The following is a 27,585-nucleotide window of genomic DNA, read 5'->3' on the forward strand; positions in this document are numbered from 1 at the left end:
AACATGACTTGGCAATTTTGTCTTTTTCACTCTGCATGTGGGATCCAACTGCTTTGATTACTGTAGCGCTACGGTAGAAAAATGTTTTGCATAAAATACACCAAGCCTCAACCATGCTGCAAAATCCTGGTCAGAGCAGCAGTTTGAAAAATTGATTTAAGGCAATTTTTAGGATTATGAATTTATGCATTTTAAGACATTTTAAGGATCCACGGGTTAATGTAACAGTTCTCAATAGTGATGGTTAACATTTTAGGTGAAGATATGGTAACCTTTTTTTTGTAGCTACAAGAGGATGTCGGGGAGGGTTGGGTGGTGTTGAATGAATTGAATAAATGAAAGACACATTCACCTCAGTGCACAGATGTTGAAGTAAATAATTGTTTGTTTTTCATTTTCAGAAAAAACTTTCAAGCTCCTATTTAGATTCCAGTTACGTAGCTCTCCAGCACTGAAGCATTTCAGGTAACAGCATGGAAACACACACTCACGCAGGAAATATGCCACTGCTTTTGGCTTGCAGATATATTTATCCCTGTGTTTAAACAGGTTCTAATTGTAATAATATGTTCCCCTCTGTTCTGCTGTTGCACAACTCACAGAACAAACACTTCATTAAATGGGAAGACCACGTCAGGTAGTCAGTAATGAGGTGAATGTTTGAAGAATAAAGCGATAATGACCCAAATGTTTGGTTCACACATATATAATTGTAGATTTATTGACAGTGATGATACAGGTCCGCTGTGGGACAAACTGAGGTCAAGCCAACTAACAGATGGGTGTCTTCAGTTTATTTAGCAGACCTCCTGGTCCTCTTGTCCCACGAGAAGTTTGCTCCGTAGGATTTCACCCGGGGCTTTGAGGTCCTCTTCTCTGTTACATCGTAGCTCCAACCTGAAGGAGAAACACCAGGGTAAGTGATGGGGCCGAAGACGTCACGTACATTCACTTTGGATGAGTTCCAAACACAATGAGGTGTTTTGTAGACATCAACAGGCTGTGTGGAGTCAGAACTGCACTAATCACTTTCATCGTGCAATAAACAGAGTAAGCCAGTTTCCTTCGCTTAGTTTCAACAAACTCTCCCAGATGGTTCAGTTCTCTGAGTCAAAGTGAACTCTGTGTTGAGCGATGCTGGACAGAAAACTCCATCAACTGTGTTTCACTTTAACTAACGCAGAAGGACTGTTTGCAATTGTCTAATGATCCTGTTAGTCCTCCCAAGTATTCGCTTTATGTTTTATTACTTGATTTGTTAGAAGGACCACACACCATCATCACACGTCTTTGTTGCTATAAAGGCATTTTAACAGGTGTTGTATTATTATCACTATTATCTGATATCAAAGTTAGTGTCAATGCTTTAAAGGGATAGTTCACTCCAAAATCAATAACACACATTTTTCCTCTTACTTTTAGTGCTATTTATCACTCTAGATAGACTGTTTTCACTGCAAACATTTTGATTTGTCATTGTATAAAAAGCACAGGTGTAATTAATGAAATTAATGATGACTGCATTCCACTTAGGGGAGGTCCTGGCAGTGTGCATGCTGACTCAGTAGCTTACAGGGACAATTAATGGAACTGAGCCATCAATAATGTTGTCAATTTCACCTGTGATTTTCCAGCTATGACAAGTCAATGTTATAGTATAGTATGTCGTCCAAAATCATGAAAAAAAAGTCATAGTATAGCATGTCGTCCAAAATCATGAAAAAAAAAGTCAGAGTATAGCATGTCATCCAAAATCATGTAAAAAGTCATAGTATAGCATGTCATCCAAAATCATGTAAAAAGTCATAGTACAGTATGTCGTCCAAAATCATGAACAAAAAGTCATAGTATAGCATGCCGTCCAAAATCGTGAAAAAAAGTCATAGTATAGCATGTCGTCCAAAATCATGTAAAAAAAAAAAGTCATAGTATAGCATGTCGTCCAAAATCATGTAAAAAAAGTCATAGTATAGTATGTCGTCCAAAATCATGTAGTAAAAAAAAAAAGTCATAGTATAGTATGTCATCCAAAATCATGTAAAAAAAGTCATAGTATAGTATGTCATCCAAAATCATGAAAAAGTCATAGTATAGTATGTCGTCCAAAATCATGTAAAAAAAGTCATAGTATAGTATGTCATCCAAAATCATGAAAAAGTCATAGTATAGTATGTCGTCCAAAATCATGTAAAAAAAAAAAAAAGTCATAGTATAGTATGTCGTCCAAAATCATGTAAAAAAAGTCATAGTATAGTATGTCATCCAAAATCATGAAAAAGTCATAGTATAGTATGTCGTCCAAAATCATGTAAAAAAAAAAAAAGTCATAGTATAGTATGTCGTCCAAAATCATGTAAAAAAAGTCATAGTATAGTATGTCATCCAAAATCATGAAAAAGTCATAGTATAGTATGTCGTCCAAAATCATGTAAAAAAAAAAAGTCATAGTATAGTATGTCATCCAAAATCATGTAAAAAAAGTCATAGTATAGCATGTCGTCCAAAATCATGTAAAAAAAGTCATAGTATAGTATGTCGTCCAAAATCATGTGAAAAAAAAAAAAAAAAGTCATAGTATAGTATGTCATCCAAAATCATGAAAAAGTCATAGTATAGTATGTCGTCCAAAATCATGTTAAAAAAAAAAAGTCATAGTATAGTATGTCATCCAAAATCATGAAAAAGTCATAGTATAGTATGTCGTCAAAAATCATGAAAAAACATCATACTACAGTATGTTGTCGAAAATCATGAAAAAAAGTCATGGTATGCCACTCAGCATCATGTAAAAAAAAAAAAAAAAGTCATAGTACAGTATGTCATCAAAAATCATGTAAAAACGTGACATAGGCCTAGTCTGCTGGGGGACCTCCTAGAATACACAGAGCCCCTTTTCTCCCCTCTCTCTCCTTAGTTTCTGAAAAGTCGCTTCTTCTTCACTTGCTCACGTTCATGTCCTGTTACTGCATCTTGCTAACTCGGCTCTACTTCATGTCACTAACTCGGCTTCTTCTCCAGAGCCTTCGTGCTCCACTGTCTCGCAGGTTAACTCATATCACAGCTGTGTCTGGATGGTGTGTCTTAGTTTTGCCAATGCCATGAACCTGCCTGATGCCTCCTACTGCTGCTGTTATTATTAGTCAAACTATTGTTATTATACATATGTGACTATTGTCACATACATATACTATCATTTATTACGATATGCTTACAACATATTATACCACAATTACCATTATTACCATTATTTATTATTATTGTTATTATTATTATTATTATTATTATTATATGATTACTTAAATTATTGTTGTTATAAGCTATTGTCATTACTGTCTGCCCTGCATCTCTCTCTGATTCTGTCTTTATTTCTCTCTCTGTCTGTCTTTATATATCATTTTGTCATATGGATTACTGCAAATTTATTATGTTAATCTGTTCTGTACGACATCTATTGCACGTGCTGTCTGTCCTGGAAGAGGGATCCCTCCTCAGTTGCTCTTCCTGAGGTTTCTACCATGATTTTTCCCCGTTAAAGGGTTTTTTCTTTTTTTTCGCGGGGGGGGGGGGGGGGGGGGGGGGGTGTCCTTATCCACTGTGAGGGTCCAAAGGACAGCAGGATGTCCTGTGCTGTAAAGCCCTGTGAGGCAAATTGTGATTTGTGATATTGTGTTTTATCAATAAAACTGATTGATTGATTGATTGATATAGTATGTCATTTAAAAACAATGAAAAAAGCCATAGTATAGCAAAAAATCATGAGAAAACATCATGTTGTCAAAAGTCATTAAAAAGTCATAGTATAGTATGTCGTCATAAACCATGAAAAAGCATCATAGTATAGTATGTCGTCAAAAACCACGAGAAAATGTCATAGTATAGTATGTCATCAAAAACCATGCAAAAACGTCAGTATAGTATGTTGTCAAAAAACCTGTAAAGACATCATAGTATAGTATGTCCTCTTAAATAACGTAAAAAAAAAGTCATAGTATAGTATGTCGTCCAAAATCATGAAAAAAAGTCATAGTATTGTACATCGTTCAAGACCATGAGGAAACGTCATAGTATAGTATGTCGTCATAATCTATGCAAAAACCTCATCGTATAGTATGTCGTCATAAACCATGAAAAAGCGTCACACTATAGTATGTCCTCATAAATAACTAAAAAAGTCATAGTATAGTATGTTGTCCAAAATCATGAAAAAAAGTCATAGTATAGTATGTCATCAAAAATCATGAAAAAAAGTCATAGTATAGTATGCGTCCTTCCTTTTGCACAGTGATCCGGTTGGCAGTAGTAGTTCGGTAGGGAGAAAACAGTTCCCACATGAAACTCCTCACATCAAGGTCTGTGGATTATCGTGAGTAACCGAGTCATGATTTCTGGAAAGAGACATTGCTGTTGAGTTGAGTGTCATCTAGTTCCATTATATTGAAGAGCAGGCCGATATCTCCAAGACACAGCAACTCGCACCATAACAGTCTAGAGCAGTGATTCCCAACTGGTTCAGCCACAAGGTTCAGATTTGCCCTTAGTCATTAGTTCATGGTCCACACAACTTAATATTTTCAGAGTCACACTTGTGTTTGGCCACATTGTTGAGCTAGTTTGCTGTCTCTGCTCAGCAGCTGTCTTTAGTTACTCACTCTACAGCAGGAAATGGCACTTTAAAATAAAAGTTCTGTGCAGGATATTCACTGTACTTAAAAATAAAGTCTATTTTTTACAAACTACACATACACAAGTCACTTGTGGTCCATTTAGAAAGGACCCATGACCCGCTTTGACTGCGACCCACCAGTTGTGAACCACTGATCTTGACTGATTAATGGCACTACGGGTAAGGGGAAAAATATGTTTTGATTTTGGGATGAACTTTCCTTTTAATAAACTGTGAACATTTAAAACAATATTAATATCTCAAGATTAGAACGTCTGTTTGACAAAATGCAAAAAGAATCCGAAAACCGATTGATCTCAAACTGCAGCACATCACATTCAGAAGGTTAAAGGGCAGTTGCTCTGTTATCCACCTTTTCATACTTAATTTACCACACTGAATTTACAAATTCAATGTGTAGGTCATTTGTTTATACACAGAAATATACTGCAGACATTACTGTGTTATGTATGTAAGTTACATAAAAAAATAATGGTAGCTGTTGATGTAACATTATTATAAATAAAACAAAAGCTCCCAGTCACTATTCGGGATGGTCAACCACTCCAGCGATGCTGTACGTTTATGTAAGAAGCTGTAACCAACTCTATTTTAGTTCGGGTCGAAGTTCACATTGATCCAGATTAAATCTAGTTACTCCTGCACCGAGCAAATCGGTCCCTGATGCAGTCGACACAGCAAAACTGGCAACCACCTCACTTGTTATCAGCACTACAATCCTCCTTCTAATGACAGGAAATTACTACTGACGCTCCAAATAATGCGACTAATGCAACTAATAACAAATACAAATCTTTAAAATCTACTTAACTTTGTGTTCATGTAAGTTTTTACTTGTGTGTGTTCACTCTGCTGAATAAACTTTGGTACAACTTCAGAGATGGTGTGTGTCATTATTTTGCTGTCATTTTTAACACTGATCTCATTGGCCATGATTAGTGGAGGCATTGTATTTACTGTTATGGCTGATGTTTCATCTTATATCTTGGGGAAAAAAAATTTTTTTTACCGTTTTTCTCAGCGAAAGCGATGGCATCTTCCTTGGAGGAGAAGCTGAGCACCATGTTGGATAAGGGATCAGCCCTGAGAGGCATGAGAGATGTTAGCCACTCAACAGTCACACAGCTGAAGACAAGTATTAATGTTTTATGATCCAAATGCTAAACACTTAGAAATCGGAGGTTCTTACGTTGAGGCCCAGCCCATCAGCGGGTTCTCCCAGCGCTCTCTGGTATCAAAGTCCATCTTCCACTTTTTGGTGCTGTTGATTCCCGACTGCATGGCCGTTTTGGCGGGAACAAAGATGTGAACCTTGCGTGTTTTGATGTGCTCCTCTGGGACTCCTGTCAAAGAGGTGATGTCCTGAGGGACAGACAGAAACAAAGCACATACTACTGTCAGTAACAGAGTTAATAAAAAATTCAGACTGGAGAATACCAGGAACAAATAAAACCTATATATACTTCAGCTGTCCATGACCTGTGTTATAAAAAGTGCATATAATCAAGTGAGACCTCATTTGAGCGCATTTAGGCCTCGTCCACACGTACGTTTTTTTTTTTGTTTTGTTTTTTTTTTCCTCCATTCTCAAAAAATAAATAAAACATACTGTCCACACAAGCACTGTCAAAAAATCTTAATCAAAATAAAAAAAGAAATACACAACTGAAGCACTGTCAAGAGCACGCCAAAACAACAGGCAACAATATAATTGTAATTCTGAGGGCATTGACAGACAGGTGGCTGTCAGGCAATGTCGGGCCGTCAGTAAGTGTCTGGTGCCCCTAGGTTTTGCACTGTGTCACGCACCATTGTCACTTGTCAGCTTTTTTCTTTTTGTTCGGCTGATTTAGCATCATCTGGCAGTTCAGCTCATCGCACAGGCAAAACAGAAGTGAAGAAAACAAACAAATGGCTAAAGAAAACTTCGGGTTTCCCTTTTTCAATATGAGTACAGACTAACGTGGCCTGCTGGTATGGAGAGTTATTTCCTATCACACAGACACAGAACGTACATGTGTCGTGGCCTTGTGGTGTGTTCATGTGCAACTTTGTGGCTGAGACACAGGCAACGTGTGTCGACGCAACAGTTGGCCTTAGTCGCCACTAGTTCTCTGATGACAGGTTGGTGTGCCTGGGCCTTAAAGCCATGCAAAAAAGAATATGAAGATGTGAGCCAATCAGAAGCCTGAAAATAAGCTATTAGCAGAAGGCTAACTGGAGCAATGACCTCCACAGCGCATTCTGTGACCTCTGTTCTTCAATATAGTGGCAGAGTAACCATACGTTTATGTGTAAACATGTAAGAAGTCCTGCTAACAAGGTAAGAACCTGGACTATTTTGGTTACATCTGCCATGCACAAAATGTTGCCTCATTTGTGACACCTCACAAAGGAGATAATAGCGCATACGCTGACGTCTCAAGCTGAAAACTATTTACCTTGTCTACACGTCAACACTGAACATCTTCACCCTGGATGGAGTTTGAAAACAGTTTTCAGTGCTTTAAATGCAGTTAGCCTGAGAACAAAAGGCCTAAATGCATAGAAAAAGCTGCATTTTCAAAAACACCTGTCAACGTGTTGACTAGACCTTAACGGTACAAACACTTAAATGCTGATGCGATGTGAATCCAGCTACTCATTTGCAAACAACTTTACAAACTCAGAAACATATTGTCCAGTAAAGATCAATAAATTTACGATGAATGCCTAATCATTATAAAATGTGTACTGAGTAAATAATTTATGGAGAACAAGTCAGTGCCACCATCTGTAAGCGGCAAAACACAGAACTCACAGGGTTCAACTGAGCAGTCAAAACTAAAAGCAGTCAGAGCTTCTCATCCATTTTCTTCCCCTACAAAGAATAAGAGTTCATGCAAAGATATATGTGTGTGCGTTTGTAGAGAAAGGTCATCTGACAGTTAGCTCGCAGGTGTTGTAAAATACAACTTGAAGCCCTGACAATGTGTTCTTGGTGTCAGAAAAATGAGGTTAGGAAAATGTTCAGTGGCTATAAAAAGTACTTTATGTTTTATACTTTTGTACTTCACATCGATCTGTAGAGATTTATACTCACTTTTAAATATTGGGGTCAAAAATAGCTCAAGTACATCTTCAGTGTCAGAAAAACAATAAAACATGAACGCTTTTTATAGACGTTGTAAAACAAACAAAAGAGTTTGGATTGTGTTTTTATTGTTTCTGTGATCTGATGTTCACTCTGTTGGCATATTTGTCTCTGCCAGCACAACTGTTGCAACTACAAATAAATCTTTCCTACGCTTCGACCTGTCAAAGTTGTGCTGTAATTTTTTCTTTCTTGATATGTTGCTTGTAAATGTCCAACAGTGTTAAATGGGCTGAATACTGCTCTGAGACAACAGTTCATTAATCACAGAATAAAACATAGCCTACATATGTGGAAAGGCCCATACTGGATTCAATGGACGTATATCGTATGTTAGCCATCTTTATGCTGTTATTCGTACTGTTTTGCATCAAGGTGGATGAAATTAATGCCTAATACTTGAGGTGATTTATTCCAGACCATCAGAAAGTAGGCCAGCGCGACAAGAGGAGGAGGAGGGGCGTGCGGGCGTACTAAATGCATATTCCTGAGCAACTGGAGCCCCTTCAAGCTCCTATCAAGGATCTGGTCCAATTCTTCAGGGAATTAGCAAACAAGCAATGGGAAGTCGGCGACAAAACACAGACGAACCTCCCAGCACGCAGGCACCAGCCACCCAAGACTGAGGGCTTTCCAGGGCGCTCTCCTTTCAATACAAGAATTTTACACATTTCAATGGCCATTACAACTTCAAAGAATCAAATTTTCATCATTGTCTGTCATCTGCCAGTTGATTTGTAGAAAGGGGGTCGTTTTGCATGAACCCCACACAAAAGCCCGCCTTTCCTTTGGCAAAGGAGCTTCCAATGGTATTTAAGCCTTGTAAATTACAGGTCCAACTGCTAAACTACTGCTCGTTTCAGTGAAACATCTTTTGCCATGCTCAGAGGCAAGACCAGACTGAATTTAATCATAAACAAGATCTGCACATTGAAAAGATTGTTAAAATGAAAGGGAAAAGACGAACAAAGGGGAGGGGGGGGACTTCACAAGTGCTTGGTAATTATTTCCGGCTGCCCTATCTACTTAACCTTAACAATTCCTTCTTGTCACAGAGAGGAGGAAAACATGTTCTCTTCACCCAAAGGGGGGAATGGTGGACGGTTCATGACACAATAACACACAAGACAGTGTGAGAGAGCAGCAAAATGACATGCCAGGGTTTTTTTTTTACTTGGAGTCTGCAGCAGGTGATCAAAAATGTTTTAAAACATTGCTTTCTGCAGGACATAAGTTTTTATTTTTAATGGATTATGTTCAATAGATCTGTACTCGAGAGATAAGAAAAACTTCCTGAGAGTTTTGGAGGAAAGACGAACCATTAAAATACTTTGTACACAGTGAACCATAGCACATTTGCGCGGGGGGGGGGGGGGGGGGGGGGATCATGTACAGAAAGTACCGTTTGAGTTGAGGTAAATCAAATTTGCAGTCAGAAACATTTAGCAGCTCTGTGGTCTGGTGTGTTCTGGGGGATAGATGCATGAAAATCCCTCCCAGAGACGCATTAGAAATTATACCTTTGGGATTAGCAAGGCCAGACTATGGTTACGCGTATGTACGTTACATAAACCATAACTGACACATGAGGCCCATGTATGGTAAACTGGCGCAATAATTTGTCCAGATGTAGCAGGCCTTAAATCACATCTTAGGCGTGGATGAGCACAAAAGGTCCTTCATGAATGAGGGAGGATGTGTCAAAACAAAAGCTCTGCCAAATCACTGAAAACACTCTGCTCATTATCTGGCATTGTTTGCAAAAATACGAGTCTAGACTTCTATGATACTTGCATGCATTACACTGAAAGCTAGGAGGGTTATCGGCATAACAGGCTCACCCACAATACCCGGATTCACAAAGGGAATGATTGTGGCTGGAATGTGGTGTGTTCCCAGGAAGACTAGAGAGGGCCATCACAAAAGGAAAACCCACACGGTGGGCACTTTTTCTTCAGCCATGTACAGGAAGCAAAATGAGAACTATCAAGTTTGACACTATTCACAGGGCCTTCACGGGGCCCTACAATACCTGGCTGGGCAAGCAGAATGCCGGGCTTAAGAAAGGGGGGAAAAAGGCTGGCAAAGTCTCCGTCACGTGAAAGCGTGTCGATATTTCTGACACCTCCAGGCTACGTGCCAAATAAAGAGCATAGGGGCTTGTCGCTGTGGGGCCGCTGGGCCCACCAGAATGCTGAAGGCTGGTACCCCTAATGCTCCAACAGAGATCGAGGACAGAAGATTTCTGTGTAAACAAGATTCAACGATCTCGATATGCTCAAGTGGTGAAAACTAAAGGAAATAACGAGACATCAAAAAGCAAGAATAGTAAAAAGACAAGTTTTTTAAGGTCAGAGCTGCCTCTAGATCAAAACATTTGTGGAATAAATTGTTTTCAGATTAATGTGAATAAAACAGATTTTTCCATCTTGATATTAATTTCTCCATTTACGGAAGTATCCTTCATATTGTTAAAGGAATACTTCACTTAGAACATGACCATTTGTATATCAATTAGTCATGCGTGTTACTTTGAATTTGTGAAGAAAATGTTTTTCCTGCATGCCTTCACGGAGAACTGCGAACATATTGATATACTGATTGATTGTGGTCCCTGTTTAACAACAGCATAACTAAAACATCTGTTTACAAACTCTCACACAAGTTGGGCAGTGTAATCCAGGACTCATTTATCCAGTTGTACGATCTGTACTTCCAAAACACAGACATTTTCACTAACATACCTTAGTATGTAGGAGTCTGGCTTTGGAGAGAGCATGGATAAGTTCCCCATTCAGATTAGTTTTACACAATAAAGTTTTAGCAAAAATGCATACGACTGGATAAATGATACTTGGATTATACAGCACAACTTCTGTCAGAGTTTGCAAAAAATAGATATATCAATATGTTTACTGTCCATAGAAGCATGCCAGAAAAATATAATTTTCTTCACGAATTCAAGGTAATACAGCATGACTAACTGACATACAAATGGTCATGTTGTGGGTGAAGTATTCCTTGAACAGGCTCAGGTGTGGATCATGAATAAAGATAATCGGACTGAATTTTTTTTCACTTCATGTAAGCTTAGGCTGATATTTTATCCAAACCAATTAAGCAGTGGATGACGACTTTTATCACATTTTCAGAATTGCACTATTTGGCTCTCTAGGCTAGAGTTTGATGATGAAGCTAAACAATGTACTGCCATGGATGGGGGCTGCAGCTAACTATTTTATCCACCTAAAGTCAATATCAGTTTGGGCGTACGTCTTGAATGTACATTTGCCTCATATTCCGAGAAAACTTGGTGGAGTGGGCAGATTCAAACGTCTGGACACAAGCAAAGAGTATGTTTTATTTTGAATATTTCCACCACTTTACCTTTTATACTAACTGATGGAGGCAGCAAGATCAGCAACTCCAGAGTTCTGCAAAGTGTTTTGTCAAAGGAGTCTGGTGGTTTTGAAATGACTGCTTCAGTTCCTCATCGAAAAGGGCTGTCTGAAGGCGAGGTAAGGTGGTTAAAATAGTCTAAATACAGTGTACACTTACACTGATATCAATACTATAGATGGCCAATTTCTGAGGTGGCAAAATAGCAGCCAACTGAGCCTGCATTTCCTCAGCACCGTTTCATTTTATGTACATGATACAGGGTTTCGTGCTCGGAAATAATTGTAAGCAAACGTCGTGAGTCAGTCCATTTCTCCACCAGTATTGGAGACTTCTTGAGCAGAGTACAAAGTACTATTTCTTTAAGAGTTGACCAACAACCTGTATAACTGCATAAATCTCATCCATGCTCGACAAAAATATCGTAGCCATTTTCCTGGTTCTGGCAGGGGGGTGACATCCCTATTCTTAACCTCACCTACAAACCTCTGATTGGATTGTGTTCGTCAAACCAGGGAAACGGCTGTCAATGAGCACAACACCGGACCAAATCTTCCTGTAAAACAGAATGTGTTCTTCACTGGACTTCACTAAACTGTCCTCCAGCCACGACTGTCTCCAAATACATGTTGTCAGTTCTGGATGATTTGCAGGTGAATGCTCACATTTCCTGCAGTGAAAAAGTGGTTTACCAGTAAGAAGAAAATCCCTAAATAATGAAAACCAGACTGTATCACTAAATCACTTTTGGATGCATCTTTTGAGAACATGATTACGTAAAGCAACACAAATCACATAAATGTTTTAAACCAGACAATTTTGATGAAAATATCGACTGCATAGAGAGGTTTGAACAGCAGTTCATACTGTGGTACTTGGGGCCAGCGGGTTTGGAGAAATGCAGACGAGGACCTCATCTTCTGAAAACATTACTGTTCATTCACTTAGTGAATTGAATAGGCCTGTCTTTTTCACTCAATCACTTGATACTCCCTTGGTGCGTACTTAGAAAAAGAGGATTATTCTAAACCTAAAATAAACCATAAAGAGGAAATTCACATCTGTTCTTGCAATGATCCTGGACGGCTCAATTATGATCAGCTCTCCAATAAACCACAGACATTAAACTATACGAGACAGATGTGAAGTTACTGTTTTGACTTGTAATAACTCATTAATTATTTAAGTCAGTTAATGAAGCAAAAACACCAAACATTCTCTTGTTTCTGCTTCTCCAGTGTGAGGATTTGCTGCTTTTATATCACTGGGAACTAAATATCTTTTGTTGTATTGTCCTGTGGGGCAGAACAACACATTTAAAGACATGACCATGGGTTTTTCACTATTTTCTGACATTTTATGGCCACACCACATAATCAATTAGTCAAAAATAATGATCTACAGAGGAATTAATAATGAAAATAATCATTAGTTGCAGACATATGCATCTTCTAATCCTGGAGGAGCAGCCTGGATACAGGGTCAAACTATCTAAACACGCTGGTACTGGTGGTCCTATTTTTAAGACTTGTTAGGGTTTGCAAATCTAAACTGAGGCACAGAGTGTATTTTCCTGTTAGTACAGTAACCAAGCAGACAAACAAATAAACAAATAAAGGATGCCTGTGCATGTCTGACTCAGACAAAACATTTCTAGCGTCACTACAACACTGTTATTGGTCATGGTGGACACCGTGACAACCGTGACAAGAGTACAGTCCAGCCTATCTTAGCACGAACACCCGTATGCCAAAACTGCAGCTCAGCAGCCAGGAGGGGTCATAAGGTCAGCCGAGTTGAATCATGTTGAGTCAGCATGTGGTGAAAGCCCAAACACATCACCCTTAACCCCCCACTGTCCAGCCCACACCCAGACCAAGAGCCTCACTCATCAGCCTCTGCCGGTTCCCACCTTCAGACGTCTTTGAAGTGGAGAAAGCGTGCCAATTACTGATTTGACATAGGGGGGCGTCTCTAATAGAAACAAATATTATGTTGCTTCCTCGTGTGTGGAAGTGGTTCAGCACTGGAGAACGAGAAGCAGCTGGCATGAGGGTCATCTCGAATCTCACATTACACATACCGGCAATCGAAAAAGAGAGGACAGAGGAGGGGTCATTTATGCATATGTTGGATAGAGACACAGTCATCTGTGTGTGTGTGTGTGTGTGTGTGTGTGTGTGTGTGTGTGTGTGTGTTGTACAACATCTCAAAGAAACCATTTACAGTGTGCTTTAAAAAATAACCTCAAGCTTTCATGATTTATCAAGCAAAAATGCCAAACAGTCTCAGGGTTCAGCTTGTCAAATTTGAGGCTGTGCTGCTTCTTTCTGTTTTAACTGTAAACTAAATATCTTTAAAGTTTTGCACTGTTAGTCATACAAAGCTACCAATATGAGGACGTCCCCTTAAGATCTGGGAACTTCTTTGAAAAGCATCTCTTAAGCTATGAAACTGAAAATACCAAGATACATAGAATAATAAAAAAAAATGGACTTGTGCATCAGGAGGAGTGTTTCAATTAGTTCCACCTTCATCTATATGAACAGATATCTATGTATGCATGCAGAATCTGTGGGTGACTAGACAAGGCTTTGGTATCAGAGGTGTTCTGGTTTCGGTTTGTAGTCTGAGAAGCATTGACCAATCACATTTAAATGGCTGGTTAACAGTCTGTGAGAAGAGGCGGGACAGATTGGCCGAAATGCAATTTCTCAACACACTTGCTATTGTCTGACAAAAAGTTTTATATTAGCCTTTTTTGAATTTATTGCAATCACATGCAAATATCTGCTTCTGCAGAGATTAGCCAAAATGACAGGCACATGGAAAAGGAAGTCTTGGCCTGGATATCTGCCGGCTACACCTGATCAGCCTGAAATATTGGCCCAGCTCAGAGGACAGCTGATGGGTTCTGAGATTGCTTCTACCTTGGCTATATTTAAACATTCAAAGCAACCAAACCAGTGAACGCACATCTCTTTATGTTGCTGCTGTCGCTAACCAGAAAACCTGCAGGTGGGTCTTCGGGCTCTGGTGTTTCATTTGCTAATGCCATATCACAACTGACTCACTGATCTACCGATTGTACTAACCTCAGCACATGTTCCTAAAGGCGTATGGCTAGAACTTTCCACTTAAATCTCATGCGTATGAGCATTGGTTCCACATTACATGCATCAATCTACATACTGTATATTCTGCATGTGGCAGCGTGCACTGAACCGTGACTCCCGTGCCATGACAGTACAGTACAAATATACTATATTACAGCCTTCATTGATCATGACAACAACCATTAGTAAATGGTGCAACATCACAAGTTCCCACAGCCCATGGAGATGTCTTGATTTGCCTGAATAACAGTACAAAATCAAAAAGATGTTCTGTATACTATTACAGATGACTGACAAAAACAAATAATATTCACATTTATAAAGCTTGAACAAGAGAATTTGTCTCACTTTTGCTTAAAAAATGTCTATTAACCCATAATCAAGGTTGACGATAAACTTTCTGATGATCAAATTACAAGTGCTCAAGTTGTGAAATTAAAAATGTATGTTAAATTTTTCTTGTCACGATAACCTACAATAAAATCGTTACATTAGAAACCAGACTTACGAGAGTGCAAGACACCCAAACTAGTTGGTAAAATTAGAAAAAGGGCCTTTAGCTTCCAACTAGCATGAATAAACAGAAGTGTAGGCAAACAGAAGTAGCAAGCCCTTTTTTATCCGCTCTGCAAACACAACACTTAGCAGCTAGACACTTCCTAAAACTAGCCAACACTGACAGGGCTGAGGAGTCCTCTTAAGAGGCTTAGTCTCTATGGAAGAGAGTGTTAATGAATGAAATACTATTTAGTGGATGATACATAATAAAGCCTCTTGTCTGGCACTCTTCAAAGACCAACATCCTCTGACCCACTACTCTAAACTTGAGCCGAGAGATTTTTTTGCATAAGTGCGCCGTATGAGAGGGCAACCAGACAAAACAGACACTTAAGTTGTCTATGTGCGAAGGAGGGAGGAAGGGTAGGAGAGGAGGATGAGAGGGAGAGGAAGGGGGGTGGGGTGGTGAATGTGGTCTGCTCCACTGTAGGTCACTGTGTGTCTGAGGCTAGACAGGCTTAGAGAATATACACCCCTGTACTGCAGACTTAAACTGCTTGTGCTAAATATATCCTCATAGTTGGGATGGCTGGATTTTTATTGTGGTGCTTTGTCTTCATTGTCCTACACGCTTATTTTCTTCCAATTGCCAAACATGAAAGCAAATACCTGCTTGAGGTCACAGTGGTTCAGGGTGCTTTGCCCAATGACACACTCAAAACACATTTAATTCTGCGGAAATTGAGTTCTCAAGTGTCACACGGCAAACTGGCGTGTCCAATTGAATGGCTCTGACTGAGACTATCGTGTGTTAACCGGCTTCCTTTGAGTGACTTCTGTATCAGGGAATTTTGGAATATCTCTACATGATAAATCTTCACTGACACACTCAGGCTCTTTCAATCTGATTTCAATTTAAGTCTTTAAAAACAACCAACAACCTACCTTCAGACTCAACAGCGTTAACGCAATCAAACCCCACATCTTTTGTCCAGATGTGATGTTACTTGCCAAGCAAGCACTGTGCTCTAAATACGCAAGAAACCAAAGATTTCAGATTAGCAAACTCAACATGCCAAGCATCAAATGGTCCTACCAATTTAATACGGTGTTCCGTTCCTCGTCTAACTCCCTCCCACCCCCTCGATTCCCCACACTCTAATAACTGTCCTCCTCTGTCTCGTAAAACCCTAGTGCCTTTAGAGAACTCTATAACAAGGCTTCACAAGCGCTTTAAGATTATGGTGTTGTCTTTATGTGGAGAGAGGGAGTGCACTTGGCCACGGCTGGAGCAGGAAGAGGCGCTCACACACTCAGGCATAAGTGGGAGATATTATATTAGCGCATATTGAAGCAGCTGCTAAGGTTATAACCGCAGTTGTTTCTGCAGAGGGCCAGAGAGTAAAGCAAAGACCTGACTCTAATTGAAGGAGGTTGCAGACATTCCGTGTAAAGCCGTGTATCAGTGGCCAGCCAGCCGGACCCTGGGAGCTGCCCAGCATGCTTAATCAAACAGTAATTACAAACAAAAGCAGGTCGGCATGGGCACTGTGGGGAACAGCTTTGGGCACTGGAGCTCCATCACGCAGGTCTTTTTATTTGGCATTATTTCTGAAATACAGACAATGCCTGCAAAGTTGTGCACCAAACAAATCTCAAACTTTAGGCAGGTTTGTCATTTTATGTGAGCTTTTAAATAGGAGGAAACAGATGAAAACAGTCGAGATACACAGTAGAGCTGCAATAAACAATTGTTTTCGTTACTTAATCTGCCATTTACGCTTTTAAAAATCGATAAATTGTTCTGTCAGACAAGAGTCAAAAATGGCCATTGCCATTTCCTAAAGCCTTTGGTGACTTCTGATGAAGTCATGTGTTCGGTCCGACCAACAGTCCATAACCCAGAGACACTCAATTTATCACATAAGACAAAAAAAAGCCACATAAATCCTCATACTTCAATAGCATGAACAAGGGAAAGTCTGACATCTTTTACTTGAAAAATGCCTTTAAACTTGAAATAATTGATTTTTCTTGCTACTTGGGGGTTAAAGTTGATCTGATTGACTTTTTGGGTTGTGCCCCACGCAGAATTATGTTAGTCGAATCAGATGTGGCTGTTAAAGATGAATACTCAACTTTTTCATTCCTTTTTTTCCATATAAAGGTTGCCAATTTGAACAGGGTTTGGCTGGACATTCAGGGTGACAGTAATGTTTATGTAAAATAGTACATAAGCCAAGGCAATCCTCTGAGCTAATGCATCCTAACTACGTAGAGAGAAGATTGGAAATGTGCAGCATTTTTTTACCAACACGTCATAACAAACAAAAGCCAGAGACTGTATCATGGTAAGTTGCTACAAGCTATAAGTTCACCACTTCTAAGCAGGAAGCAGAGATAATGTTATTCCAGACCCTGACGGGGCAAACCCTCTCAGCTGCCTCCGTCTCACTCAAACTCATCCTAGGTCTGGGTCCACAGCTGCCTGTGTTGAAGAGCAGCGTAAAAGTGAGGAACTCACTCTGCAGCTTCATCTGGGGTCCAAAATGGCCCCAGAAATACACTGAATACTGACTGACATAAAACCTCAGTTGACTAAGGGGGTCACCAACTGATAATTTGAATCTTCAACTTTCAGGGGGCAGCTCTGCAAACTTGTTCGTAAAGATACGGGGTAACATTATCATTCAGTTTTTTTATGTGTCCACTATTCCCTCTCCTTTTAGCTCGGGCTTTTGTCTCCACTAACTTCTGAGAGAATTATCTAGTTCTTAATCTGCAAAAACCTCTACAATGTTCACTGCTGTTTGTTGCCTTTATCCTTCTGGACAGGTAGCAAACATGGGTTTTTACAGCGCTACTGCTGAAAACAGGTGTCTGTTGCTGCTGGAAATGACACCGATGAGAGTTGTGAAAGTGAACCATAACAGTAACTTGCCAGAAAACCAGAACAATGAGCTGAAAGACGCCAAAAAGCTCAGAAGGGCAGAGTCGGGTGATACTGCTCACTGCAAGGGTATATCACTACAAGCCACAGTCATTTAATCCATTGTTATTAGAAAAACACTGATTATAGCTACTTTAATGACTAATCAAAACCCATTATTTTCCTGTACGCAGCCTTCACTGAAATTGTTAACAGACGGCATCAAAAAGCCTATTTACTGGATTAGTTCACATTTTTGACCCACAGGAGATTCTTGCCCTTCATAGCCTAAATTTGCCTGTAATGGAGATGGCCAAACAAACTGAAGAGACGCAAGTTCCTGCAAGGTTTGCATTTTTTGGGACAGACGAGAACTAAGGACAAGATAATGAGTGTCACACAAACATTCAGACGAAGTTTTTGGAGTGAATTCAAAATATCATTTACCCAGGCCAAAATGCAACCTCATCTAAATGAGGTTATTCAGAAATGTTCACCATACAACGAGCGGGACACCACAGTCTCCTCGGGCTGCTCGAGAGAGACAGCGTGCGAACCCAGCATAACCTCTCAGTGGATCGAGACCTTTGTTTGATTGGTCTAACCAGAAAGCAATTCACACTTATTGACAGCCTGATGAATGACTAGCGTGCTGACATACGCTGAATGCCCAAAAGGGAGAGTGCTCTCATTGCCCTCTTCCATGTGAGATGGAGACCACTGTACTGTAAACAGCTGACTGCCTCTCTTTTTGGCCTGTCTGGGTGAGCATTAGAGTACTTCCCGCCGTCGCCAGCAACAGCATGCCACAAAGGAACCTCTGTGGCTGACAACACTGAAGTGGCCACTGTCTTTTTCATGAGTCTCAGGGTGTCTCACAAACTTTTTTCCATGCAAGCTTCTTTTCTTTCACCCCCTCCCCATTTTTTAGAGGCCCTTTTTTTCCTCTCCTCTGCTGTTCCTCTCAGTGGCCCCTACTGAGAGGACAGAGACAGACACTCCGCCCAGCCAAAGGTTTGTCTGCCAGTATGGTCAGCTTTGGTCTGGAACAAAAGCGCACTGACGCTGCCCACACACAGCAAACCCCCCCCCAAACAAGTCCACAACAGACTCCCACATTCTCCCCAAACTCCCTCTTTCTCCGTTATCTCCTATCTTCTTCGTCTTTTAATGACAAAGCGTTCACTTCAAAGGTCCTTCTTTGTTTTGTACAGTTAGTACATTGCTAACCTTGGCCGCTTCAGATGCATGCTTATTGCTGTTTAGGCTGCGCTTCACAACTTAATGAAAAGAGGCACCAGGGACTCTGTCTGATGAAATATAAAGCTAAATACAGCTGTATCTCATAATTCATAGAAAAGGTCATTCTGACTTCATAGTCACCCGCTGACCTGTGAACTAGCTTTGATTACATGTTTTTGGACTGAAACCTGTTTTCCAAATGCTTTTGGAGCTACAGTGTGCCCGAGCCACACTAGTTGACAAGTGTAAGACCGCAAACAGAATGTCACGAAACAAAGCCACACATGTAGTCTTCAACTGCTAGGTAAAGAGGGAAAAATACAGCATTTTAGCTTCAAAGGGATTTTACCATAAGGTACATTTACATGCACTTCAGTAACTGGATTACAAGCGGCTTTCTCCAGTTACTTTCTTGAACATCATGTTGTTCAAACCTAATTTCCCCAGCAACATTTTCCTGGAGAAAGATGATTTCTTCGTGTTTAAGTAGCACAGTCCCAATTAACTCATTTTTGTTCATCAATTAATATTATGTGAAAAAATGCTATTCACAATTTCACAATCCAAAAAGCCAAAGATATCATTTATAATGGTGGAGAAAAGCATTAAATTATACAATGGAAAAGCAGAAACTAGTGAGTATTTGGAATTTTTGCTTGGAAATCAAACAAAAACAATTAATTGACTATCAAAATAGAGCTTTGATGAGTTGACTGACTCACTGATTAATCAACTAATCATCATCATGAATGACAAAGAGTCCCTTCAGGATTTCACTGGCTTTTTTTTTTTTTTTTTGGAATTGTTGCAGTCTAAAATGCATGACTCCACGACAGCCTTTCTAAAAATGTGCAGTGTACACTGTGATGTTTTTAAGCCATTTTATGAAACTGCGGGAGCAAGTGAAAAAAGCAAAAATAGTTGCAATTTTTTTTTTTGTAATATTCATTAAAAATCAAAGGCAACTTGTTCCAGTGATGATAAAACCAATCTGTTATGAGTTTGTGATTTATACTACATTAATAACCACTAACCCTGCACATTTAATCTAACTCACCTCAATTCTTTCAGCACGTGTAACAGATCTGGATGTGACAGCCTCTGTCATTGTGACTTGTCTTGTCTGTTGTCAGTACATTTCAGCCATTCCCTGGGTGTGCTTTGCAGCACAACATTTTTAAGTCAATCAGTGTCATTTGTGTTCCACCACAATGTCGCACGAGGTGTACGCAGTTTACCCCAGCTTTCCTGCAGAACATCAAGGTATTGCCTTGCGTGGTCTCTAGCAGTATTTTTTGTTGGAAAATGTGAGACATTAGTGTTGTACAGGTATGCATCTTCACAACCAGAAACAAGGAAATGAGTTTGGTGACGTTATGCAGGGGACTGCTAAGACCGGTGAAATTCATGGGAAGCTACGACGATGATTGGTCAAATTTCTAAAAACATTGTGGTGATCGGACAAATTGCAAAGTCAGGCAGAATCCACAGCAACAAGTCACTGCAACAAATGCACACTGTCCAAACACTTGATTTAGTCCTCATAAGCTTGATATAAAAGTGGTAACCCTTCTTGATAGGGATGGGAAGAATCTTTTAAAAGCATCGCAATTGTCTTTTCAACTATTTAGCATCAATGTACAAATCACTGCCTACAGAAGTGTTACCACATGTGTGGCAAAAAAAGTTGTGCTGAGCCTTTTACAGATGCAAAGAGAGCTGCACGAGGTCTGATAAATTACTTCAAGTGATATAACTGAAGTTAGGGATGAGGACAGCGAGTTTGAAAAATTAAACTCATTTTTAAAAATGAGGTCACCAGACCTCTGTAGCCCACTCATCATCTCTCCTTGAGGCTAGCAGCTCAAGGCTACATTAGTTGCCAATAGCATTTCACAACTAAATGTCAGGCAGTCAAGTTGTATTTGTAATGTAAGCAACTGAACGGCAGATTTTGACAAAGAAGAATGCACAGAATTAAAAAAACAACGTTTCTGGTTCTGCTGCATCAATTTTTTAACCGTGAGTCCAACAATGTTCTAAAAGTGCTGCGGAGTAGTCTGAATGACTTTCATCACTGAGGAGTAAAGACAGAAAAAATAACAGCTGCAATGCTTAAGAAGACGAGAGAGAATAATTCTGGACAAAATCACCAATTGAACTAGTTAATAAGAGAACCAAAGGCAAAATTAAGCTAAATGTAAGCTGCCTTAGGGACAACAGAGTACAGATAACTAACTCCAATCTGTGCGCTCTAATTCACTGTAACAGTGACAGTGTGGACAAATTATGGATTCTTATGAGGACAAAACAGAGCTGGATAAAACCTGCACAGTATGCAAGATATGTCATGTCAATAGAGACAATGCAACTAACATGCATATCAGTCTGCTGTTGTTGTTGCCAAATGAAGACCCCTCAAGCAAATGTCAAAGCTTTGACACCTCTGGCTACATGTTTTCATTTCATAAGTGTTTACTATACAAACAAGCATTTTAGCACAGTTTCAGAAATGACCTCTGTCCATACTACCATGCCTGAAAATGCATATTACATGACCATTCATGTAAACTGGGAATGCATGTACCAGTGTAAACTAGTGTTGCACGGTATACCGGTACTAAAATAGTACCGCGGTACTAGAGTATTCCAAACGGTACTATACTGCATTTGGAAAATACCGGTACTTTGAAATTGATTCAATTCATTAATTTAGTTAATTTATTTTACTCAATTATGCACACAAACACCTTTCTTGTTCCTATTGGAGCACAGATTGCACAAGTGGTGTGTATGACAACACCTGTATCAACATTCGCAGCTGGCGCATGTGAAAAAAGACAAGAGAAAGTCTGCCTCGCAAAGGGAGACAACACGAGACAACACAAACTTGGTGGGACATTTGAGTTACCAAACCGTCATTTCCGTACCGAGGTACTTACCTAACCATGATTTTTTTGGTACCGTTACACCCCTACTATTTATTGTTCTAAAGGTTTGTATCCAAAAGGACTTTTCCTTAGGAAAAGTACCGAAGAGTATCGAAAAGTATCGAAATTCATATTGGTATTGGTACCGAAACAAAGATTTTGGTATCGTGACAACACTAGTGTAAACAGGGAGCAGATTGTCTAGTCTGTGGTTGGTTGCTTAATTACAGAAAATACTAGAGAGGAACAACAGTATTGGCGAAAAGTAAGAGCAGACATTTCTTTGCTTGGACCGAAGACGAGGTGGTCGAAATGGCAGAAAACATAGATTGTGAGTCACTGCAAAGGCGTATGGCGAAATATTACAGCGGTACTGGGAGCATTATCCATCACCAGAGGAAGGTATGGTAAAGGGAGGAATACCCAAACAACAAGGATGACATAACACAAAGCATGACTTTTGACAAAAGGTGAGACCTAGCTTAAATGTTTTGACTTGACACGTCCAGACTGAAGACCAAACCACGAAGGGAACATCGGTGTCTGCGCCATTGTTTTCAAAAGTCTCTGTTTCCACCAGTCCAGACTAAAATGCAAGCCCAGACTTTTCAAACTAAAACAGAGTCAGCAGCACTTTTAAAAGTCTCAGTGTTACAGGTTTGAATATGCCAGAATGGTGTGGATGCTAGATGGAAATGTAGCAAAAAACATGCGTTTTAATATTAAAGGATATTAGCGTGGATGTTGCCTCAGAGCAAAATAGATCACTAGCATTATGGTGAATGATAACTGCCTCTATCAAAGCACTGATAATCCGGGTTTAGGCTTCGTGTTGTTCACATTCGAGCTAAGATACAACTTACACTTTATGGCGACACTTCACTATAACAGCAACACCCTCATTCTTTCTATTGTATTGGTGGATATTAGTAACTGTGCTATTGTTGTGTCACTATAAAGATGGAAAATACTTAGATCCATGAAGATCCATTAAAAAATACTCTGTAATCAAAATAAAAACTTTTTTTTTCCAGGTACCTGGAGATTTCCATCCTCTAGTCTTTGCCAATGGTCACTGTCTCTTGAGTAGATGGTTTGTAGATATAACCTGTCAAACTGTGAGTTGGAAATGTGTAGATGACCTCAACCTCAAATCTATTATGCTCTTGCTCTGAAAGAATATGATCAAAAAATAGCAAACCAAAAGCCGAAGGTTACACAAGGTTAATGTTATTTTTTTGTTATTTTTTTTTAGAGTGGTGCTGATTAAACTTCATAGTAATTCTGTTGTTGGCTGAAGTTTGTGGTACTGTTAAAAAATACTGCACTGTACTGACACATATTTCAATATCTAGTGTGATTATTATATTGTTAGAAGGGTTAGGGCTGCAACTATCTATTATTTTTTATTGTTGATTAATCTGTCAATTATTTTCTCATTTAATTCATTAGTTGTTTGGTCTATAATGTCAATCGGTGTTTCCCAAAGCCCAAGATTACATCCTCAAATGTCTTGATTTGTCCACAATCCAAACATATTTACTTTACTTTCATAGAGGAGTAAAGAAATGAGAAAATATTCATATTTAAGGAGCTGGAATCAGAGAATTTTTACTTTTTTCTTTAAAAAACAATTACTGAAACCTATTGATCAAATATCAAATTAGTCAGAGATTACTTTAATAGTTGAAAACTAGTCAATGAATTGTTGCAGCCTTAGATATCGTGGACAAAGTTAACAAAAACGTCTGTAAAAGAAAACTGTAGATTGTGACCTGAGTGTACATGACTGAGCTGTACATTAACTGGTGGTTTTGCCAGTGAAGACAATGCCATTAAATGTACAATATGAGTATACAGTCATTAATGATCATAAAGCTTTATACCATATTCCAGATGTTGCTTTTTAAATTTAAGTTAAAGCTGATCTGAATTACAGTGACATCAAACACTGTCATATTAAACTAGTTGTCCAACTAAACTCTATTTATGAAACTATTCACTTGTTAGAGCAACTTCTTAAAAACTTGCCATCAAAAGTTAGGAGGAGTGTAAATAGAGGATTAATGGGAGCTGCCAGCTCACACAGAACTACCAATGATAACTTTTGCCATTACCATCATATTGCTACAAAAGCCTACTGTCTGATACAAGCTCATTTTGGCAGCGGATTAGGAGAGTTCTTTAACTATTTTCCAGGAAGGTAATTAGAAGACAGTAGAACAGACAAATATCAATCTGTGTCACGTTGACCACTGAGGGATCCTTACCAATTTCTCATCAACAGTAATAAGTTGCGTGTCTTGTCCTGGTTTCTCTGCCAGCCTTGATGTTGATGTGCTTGTAGACCTGAAAACCATTAGATAGACATTACACACAAAGCACGGACAGCCAAAGGCAGACAAAGACAAAGTTACACTCTGCAATCACTGACTATCTTGGAGGAAGCGGTGGGGCGAGGATACAGTGAAAAGGAAGAGACAAGGAGGGAATCCCCCCCGCCACCTATTACTTCTGTCTGGTGAATCTCTGGCAGACTCTCGCTCTCATCCTAATGACAGGACGTGCTTAATGTTGGCTGTGGTCAACTGTCAGGCGAGGACTGTGCAGCTCTTTGTGAATGTGCAGCCGTGTCCTGTCACAAAACAGCAATGTGCCATCATGGCTCAGCCAGCGAAGGGCTACTCCAGATAATCACATTCCAGATAATGCCCTGATAATTGCAATTTTGCATTTATGTCAAGTGTGTGATTTTTACACAAAGAATGCCCCCTATATCATCTCAGTTTAAAATTAAGAAAATTAATTAAGAAAATTAAGGACACCATTGTGACCAACACGATGGTTTCTGGCATAAACGTTCTACATTGATAGAATAATATATATATATATATATATATATGTATATATACACACACACATCTGCTCCTAAAGTCATTGCTTGAATGAAACCCTGTAGACTGCACTCACTAAGATAAAGTGTATAATAATTACAACTGTTTCTGATGAAGGTTGGATGACAAAAAGGTTTTTCAGTCATCAGATAATGATTGAATATTAATAGATAGTACTTATGATAACTGACTATAAAATGTAGCCAGTTTAGTTTCTACAAAAAGCCAAATATTTGTTGGTTTTAGCTTCATAAATGAGAGCAGCTGTCAAATTCTTATATTTCATTGTATTACAAATTAAATGTTCTGAGCTTTTTACTGCTTATCAGATAAAGTGCATGGTTTCCAAGTTTATTTAAAATATTTGACAAAGCAAATATTTACTGAAAAGGTCAAAGAAAAACTGACTGATCAATCAATACTGAAAATAGCTTTTACTTTTACTGTTTTACTCTTCAAATGAGGACATGTGCAACAGTTTAAGCTCTTTGTTCAACTACTGATGTACCTTTTCTGTTTTGAAATTTCAACTTTCTTAGCCAATGACCTGTCTTATCAAATAAATCTGTCCATTTCTTCTCATCAGTAACTTTATGACCTCACATTAAGGCCGTGAAATTTATTTCTAGTGTGAAAAATTGAATTTTCAGTTGGACAAACCCATATATCCTCTGGTTAAGCAATGCAACCAAACCTAACATCTACTAGTTGATGACCTCATCTCGCACAATCTCTGACTGGAGAAGCTGGGGAGGCTATCACTTGGACTGTGCACAGAGAATGTTTCATGCTGTTTCATTCCGTAAGCAAAACCAAATGGTTAAGTAAGCAAAAACTGTCTAAATACATGTTGTTCTGCAACATGCACTGGATCACAACTTATTAAACTTGAGTATGAAAAGCTGCCCTGCCTTAATGTTCACTATTCAAGAAACCTCTGTGCCTGACATAGAGCCACTTTGAGCTCCAAATGTTTAGGAAATTATTTTTCATAATCTAATAAAATTTCAAAGGCGTTCATTCAACGGTGGCAGGCAGGCTAATAATGCATGAAAGGTAAATGTCAGCTGACACCAACTGATGTCCGCTTGGCCACATGCTTAGATAGAACTGAGACATAAAATAAAATACAATAATATTCCAAAGTCAATTATCAAATGTTCAAAAATAATGATGAACTATTGTGGCTAATGTTTTTGCTATTGGTGCTTTCCCCCCCAGTATCCCATCTAGATTAAAGACTGATTATGTAAGCTGCAAATAAAATCATTAGCTATATCGATGCGAGGAAAGCAGGGGAGCAACGATCATTTCATTCAGCTCGCAAAATGATTCAAACATGTTTAGAAAAGAACAAGCTTTATCAGATATTTAGCCTTTGTTACCAGGAAAACATAAAATTGCAGTAACAAACTTATTTCCTTAAATCCCAGGCAGTGTCGACTGTCATGCTGTTGTATCAGATCTTAAAGATTGACGATCTCTAAGCCAGTCGCAGATAATGCAGCTTCCTATTCTGTACCAATGACAGTTTCAAAGCAAATATACTTCTTATCATCACCTACTTGACAACTGACTATTGACTAAATAATGTCTATTTTTGCAGTAGCCTATATGTGCTATAAAAACTATAAAAGAAACTATAAAACATTGTGTAAAACTTTTTTGATTACTGTGGGAAAATGTTTGGAGCAGCACATGACTTATTTGAGCAGGAAACACAATGCATGAACATTACTATGAACAGAAGTAACTTCAAGGAATATATGACAGTTAAATGCATCTTGCTGAGGAAATATTTTTGTGCAGTAGTGTGCAGTTCACAAAATATGCTGGGTGTAATAACTAAGAAGAGTACCCTTACACCATCAAATGCAATATGTGTGCAAACCATGAATCAAATAGGAAGGAACAGAACATATCCATCAAATAATGGCATGTCTGTTATGGCAAAAAATGTATTGTGTCTAAACATACTAAGGGTTGAATGAGTTGTGTTATTTGAATGCTAGCTATTAGCTTCCCTACAGCTGACTGTAAGGTTAGCTGTTAGGTTGGGGCTAGCTGTGTTGAGGTAGTCCGTGAAATTAACTTTTCCAGTCTGGTTTGCAATTAAATAAACTTCCCGTCTCGCCGTATATTAGTCATGGTATGCACCACATGTTGTACAGAGCAATTACAAACGTTTAATTGCGTTAGCTCCTAAACTGAGTTCTAGCTAGACCTAGCATTAGCTAATTACCTTGCTAGCCGAGTGCAGTAAGGACACGGGATAACATCGACATTTGCAAACAGCCGAGTCACTTTAAAGACTAAACATAAGAGCAGTGACGTAGTTAAGTGTATAAACTCACACACTGTGCCCAAAAGAGAGCGTAAAACCTCTAGCATGAGTTATTTCAGCACTTTATGCTTTGACGCTTGCTAGCTTACATCACTCTCTAGCCTGTGACATGCCACACACACGGCCCGCTTGCTTCGTCTTTAGCCGACTTGGAGTAAAATAACTCAAACAGAACGACTCACAGTAACACACACCGATATAAAACCAATAAACAATCTATGTGTAATTACCTGATGGGATTCAGGGCCAATCTATAAGCAGCATTGACAACAGATAAACGTCCCAAACCGAGAAGTGACATTGAGGACGCCATGTTTGTTGTCAACAATGGCGTACGGAGTCCGCGAAGGTACAAACAGAGCGCGCGGGGGACGGAGACAGCTGGCAAAGATATGGAGGACTGATCCCAGCGGCTA

At 39.1% G+C, this 27,585-nt stretch overlaps 1 protein-coding gene across 1 annotated transcript; it reads right to left on the reverse strand.

Annotated features, from left to right (window-relative positions):
* Positions 1–690: 690 nt before the first annotated feature.
* On the reverse strand, positions 691–27,551 carry ndufs4 (NADH:ubiquinone oxidoreductase subunit S4). Its single transcript, XM_033618936.2, has 5 exons — positions 27,400–27,551; positions 24,202–24,280; positions 5,874–6,046; positions 5,694–5,767; positions 691–897 (listed from the first exon to the last, which is right to left on the reverse strand). Exons 1-5 carry the CDS (start codon positions 27,480–27,482, stop codon positions 794–796), a joined length of 513 nt encoding a protein of 170 aa, XP_033474827.1. The 5' UTR covers positions 27,483–27,551; the 3' UTR covers positions 691–793.
* Positions 27,552–27,585: the final 34 nt, after the last annotated feature.

Source organism: Epinephelus lanceolatus, chromosome 9 (genome assembly GCF_041903045.1).
Source record: "Epinephelus lanceolatus isolate andai-2023 chromosome 9, ASM4190304v1, whole genome shotgun sequence".
NCBI classification, from domain to species: Eukaryota; Metazoa; Chordata; class Actinopteri; order Perciformes; family Serranidae; genus Epinephelus; species Epinephelus lanceolatus.

Coding starts and splice junctions, on each gene's coding strand:
- ndufs4 (XM_033618936.2), bottom strand. CDS start 27,482: ATGGCGTCCTCAATGTCACTTCTCGGTTTGGGACGTTTATCTGTTGTC. Junction 5,768..5,873: donor CTGATGGGCTGGGCCTCAAC/GTAAGAACCTCC, acceptor CATGCCTCTCAG/GGCTGATCCCTTATCCAACA. Junction 898..5,693: donor CGCTTTCGCTGAGAAAAACG/GTAAAAAAAATT, acceptor TTTCTCCTTCAG/GTTGGAGCTACGATGTAACA.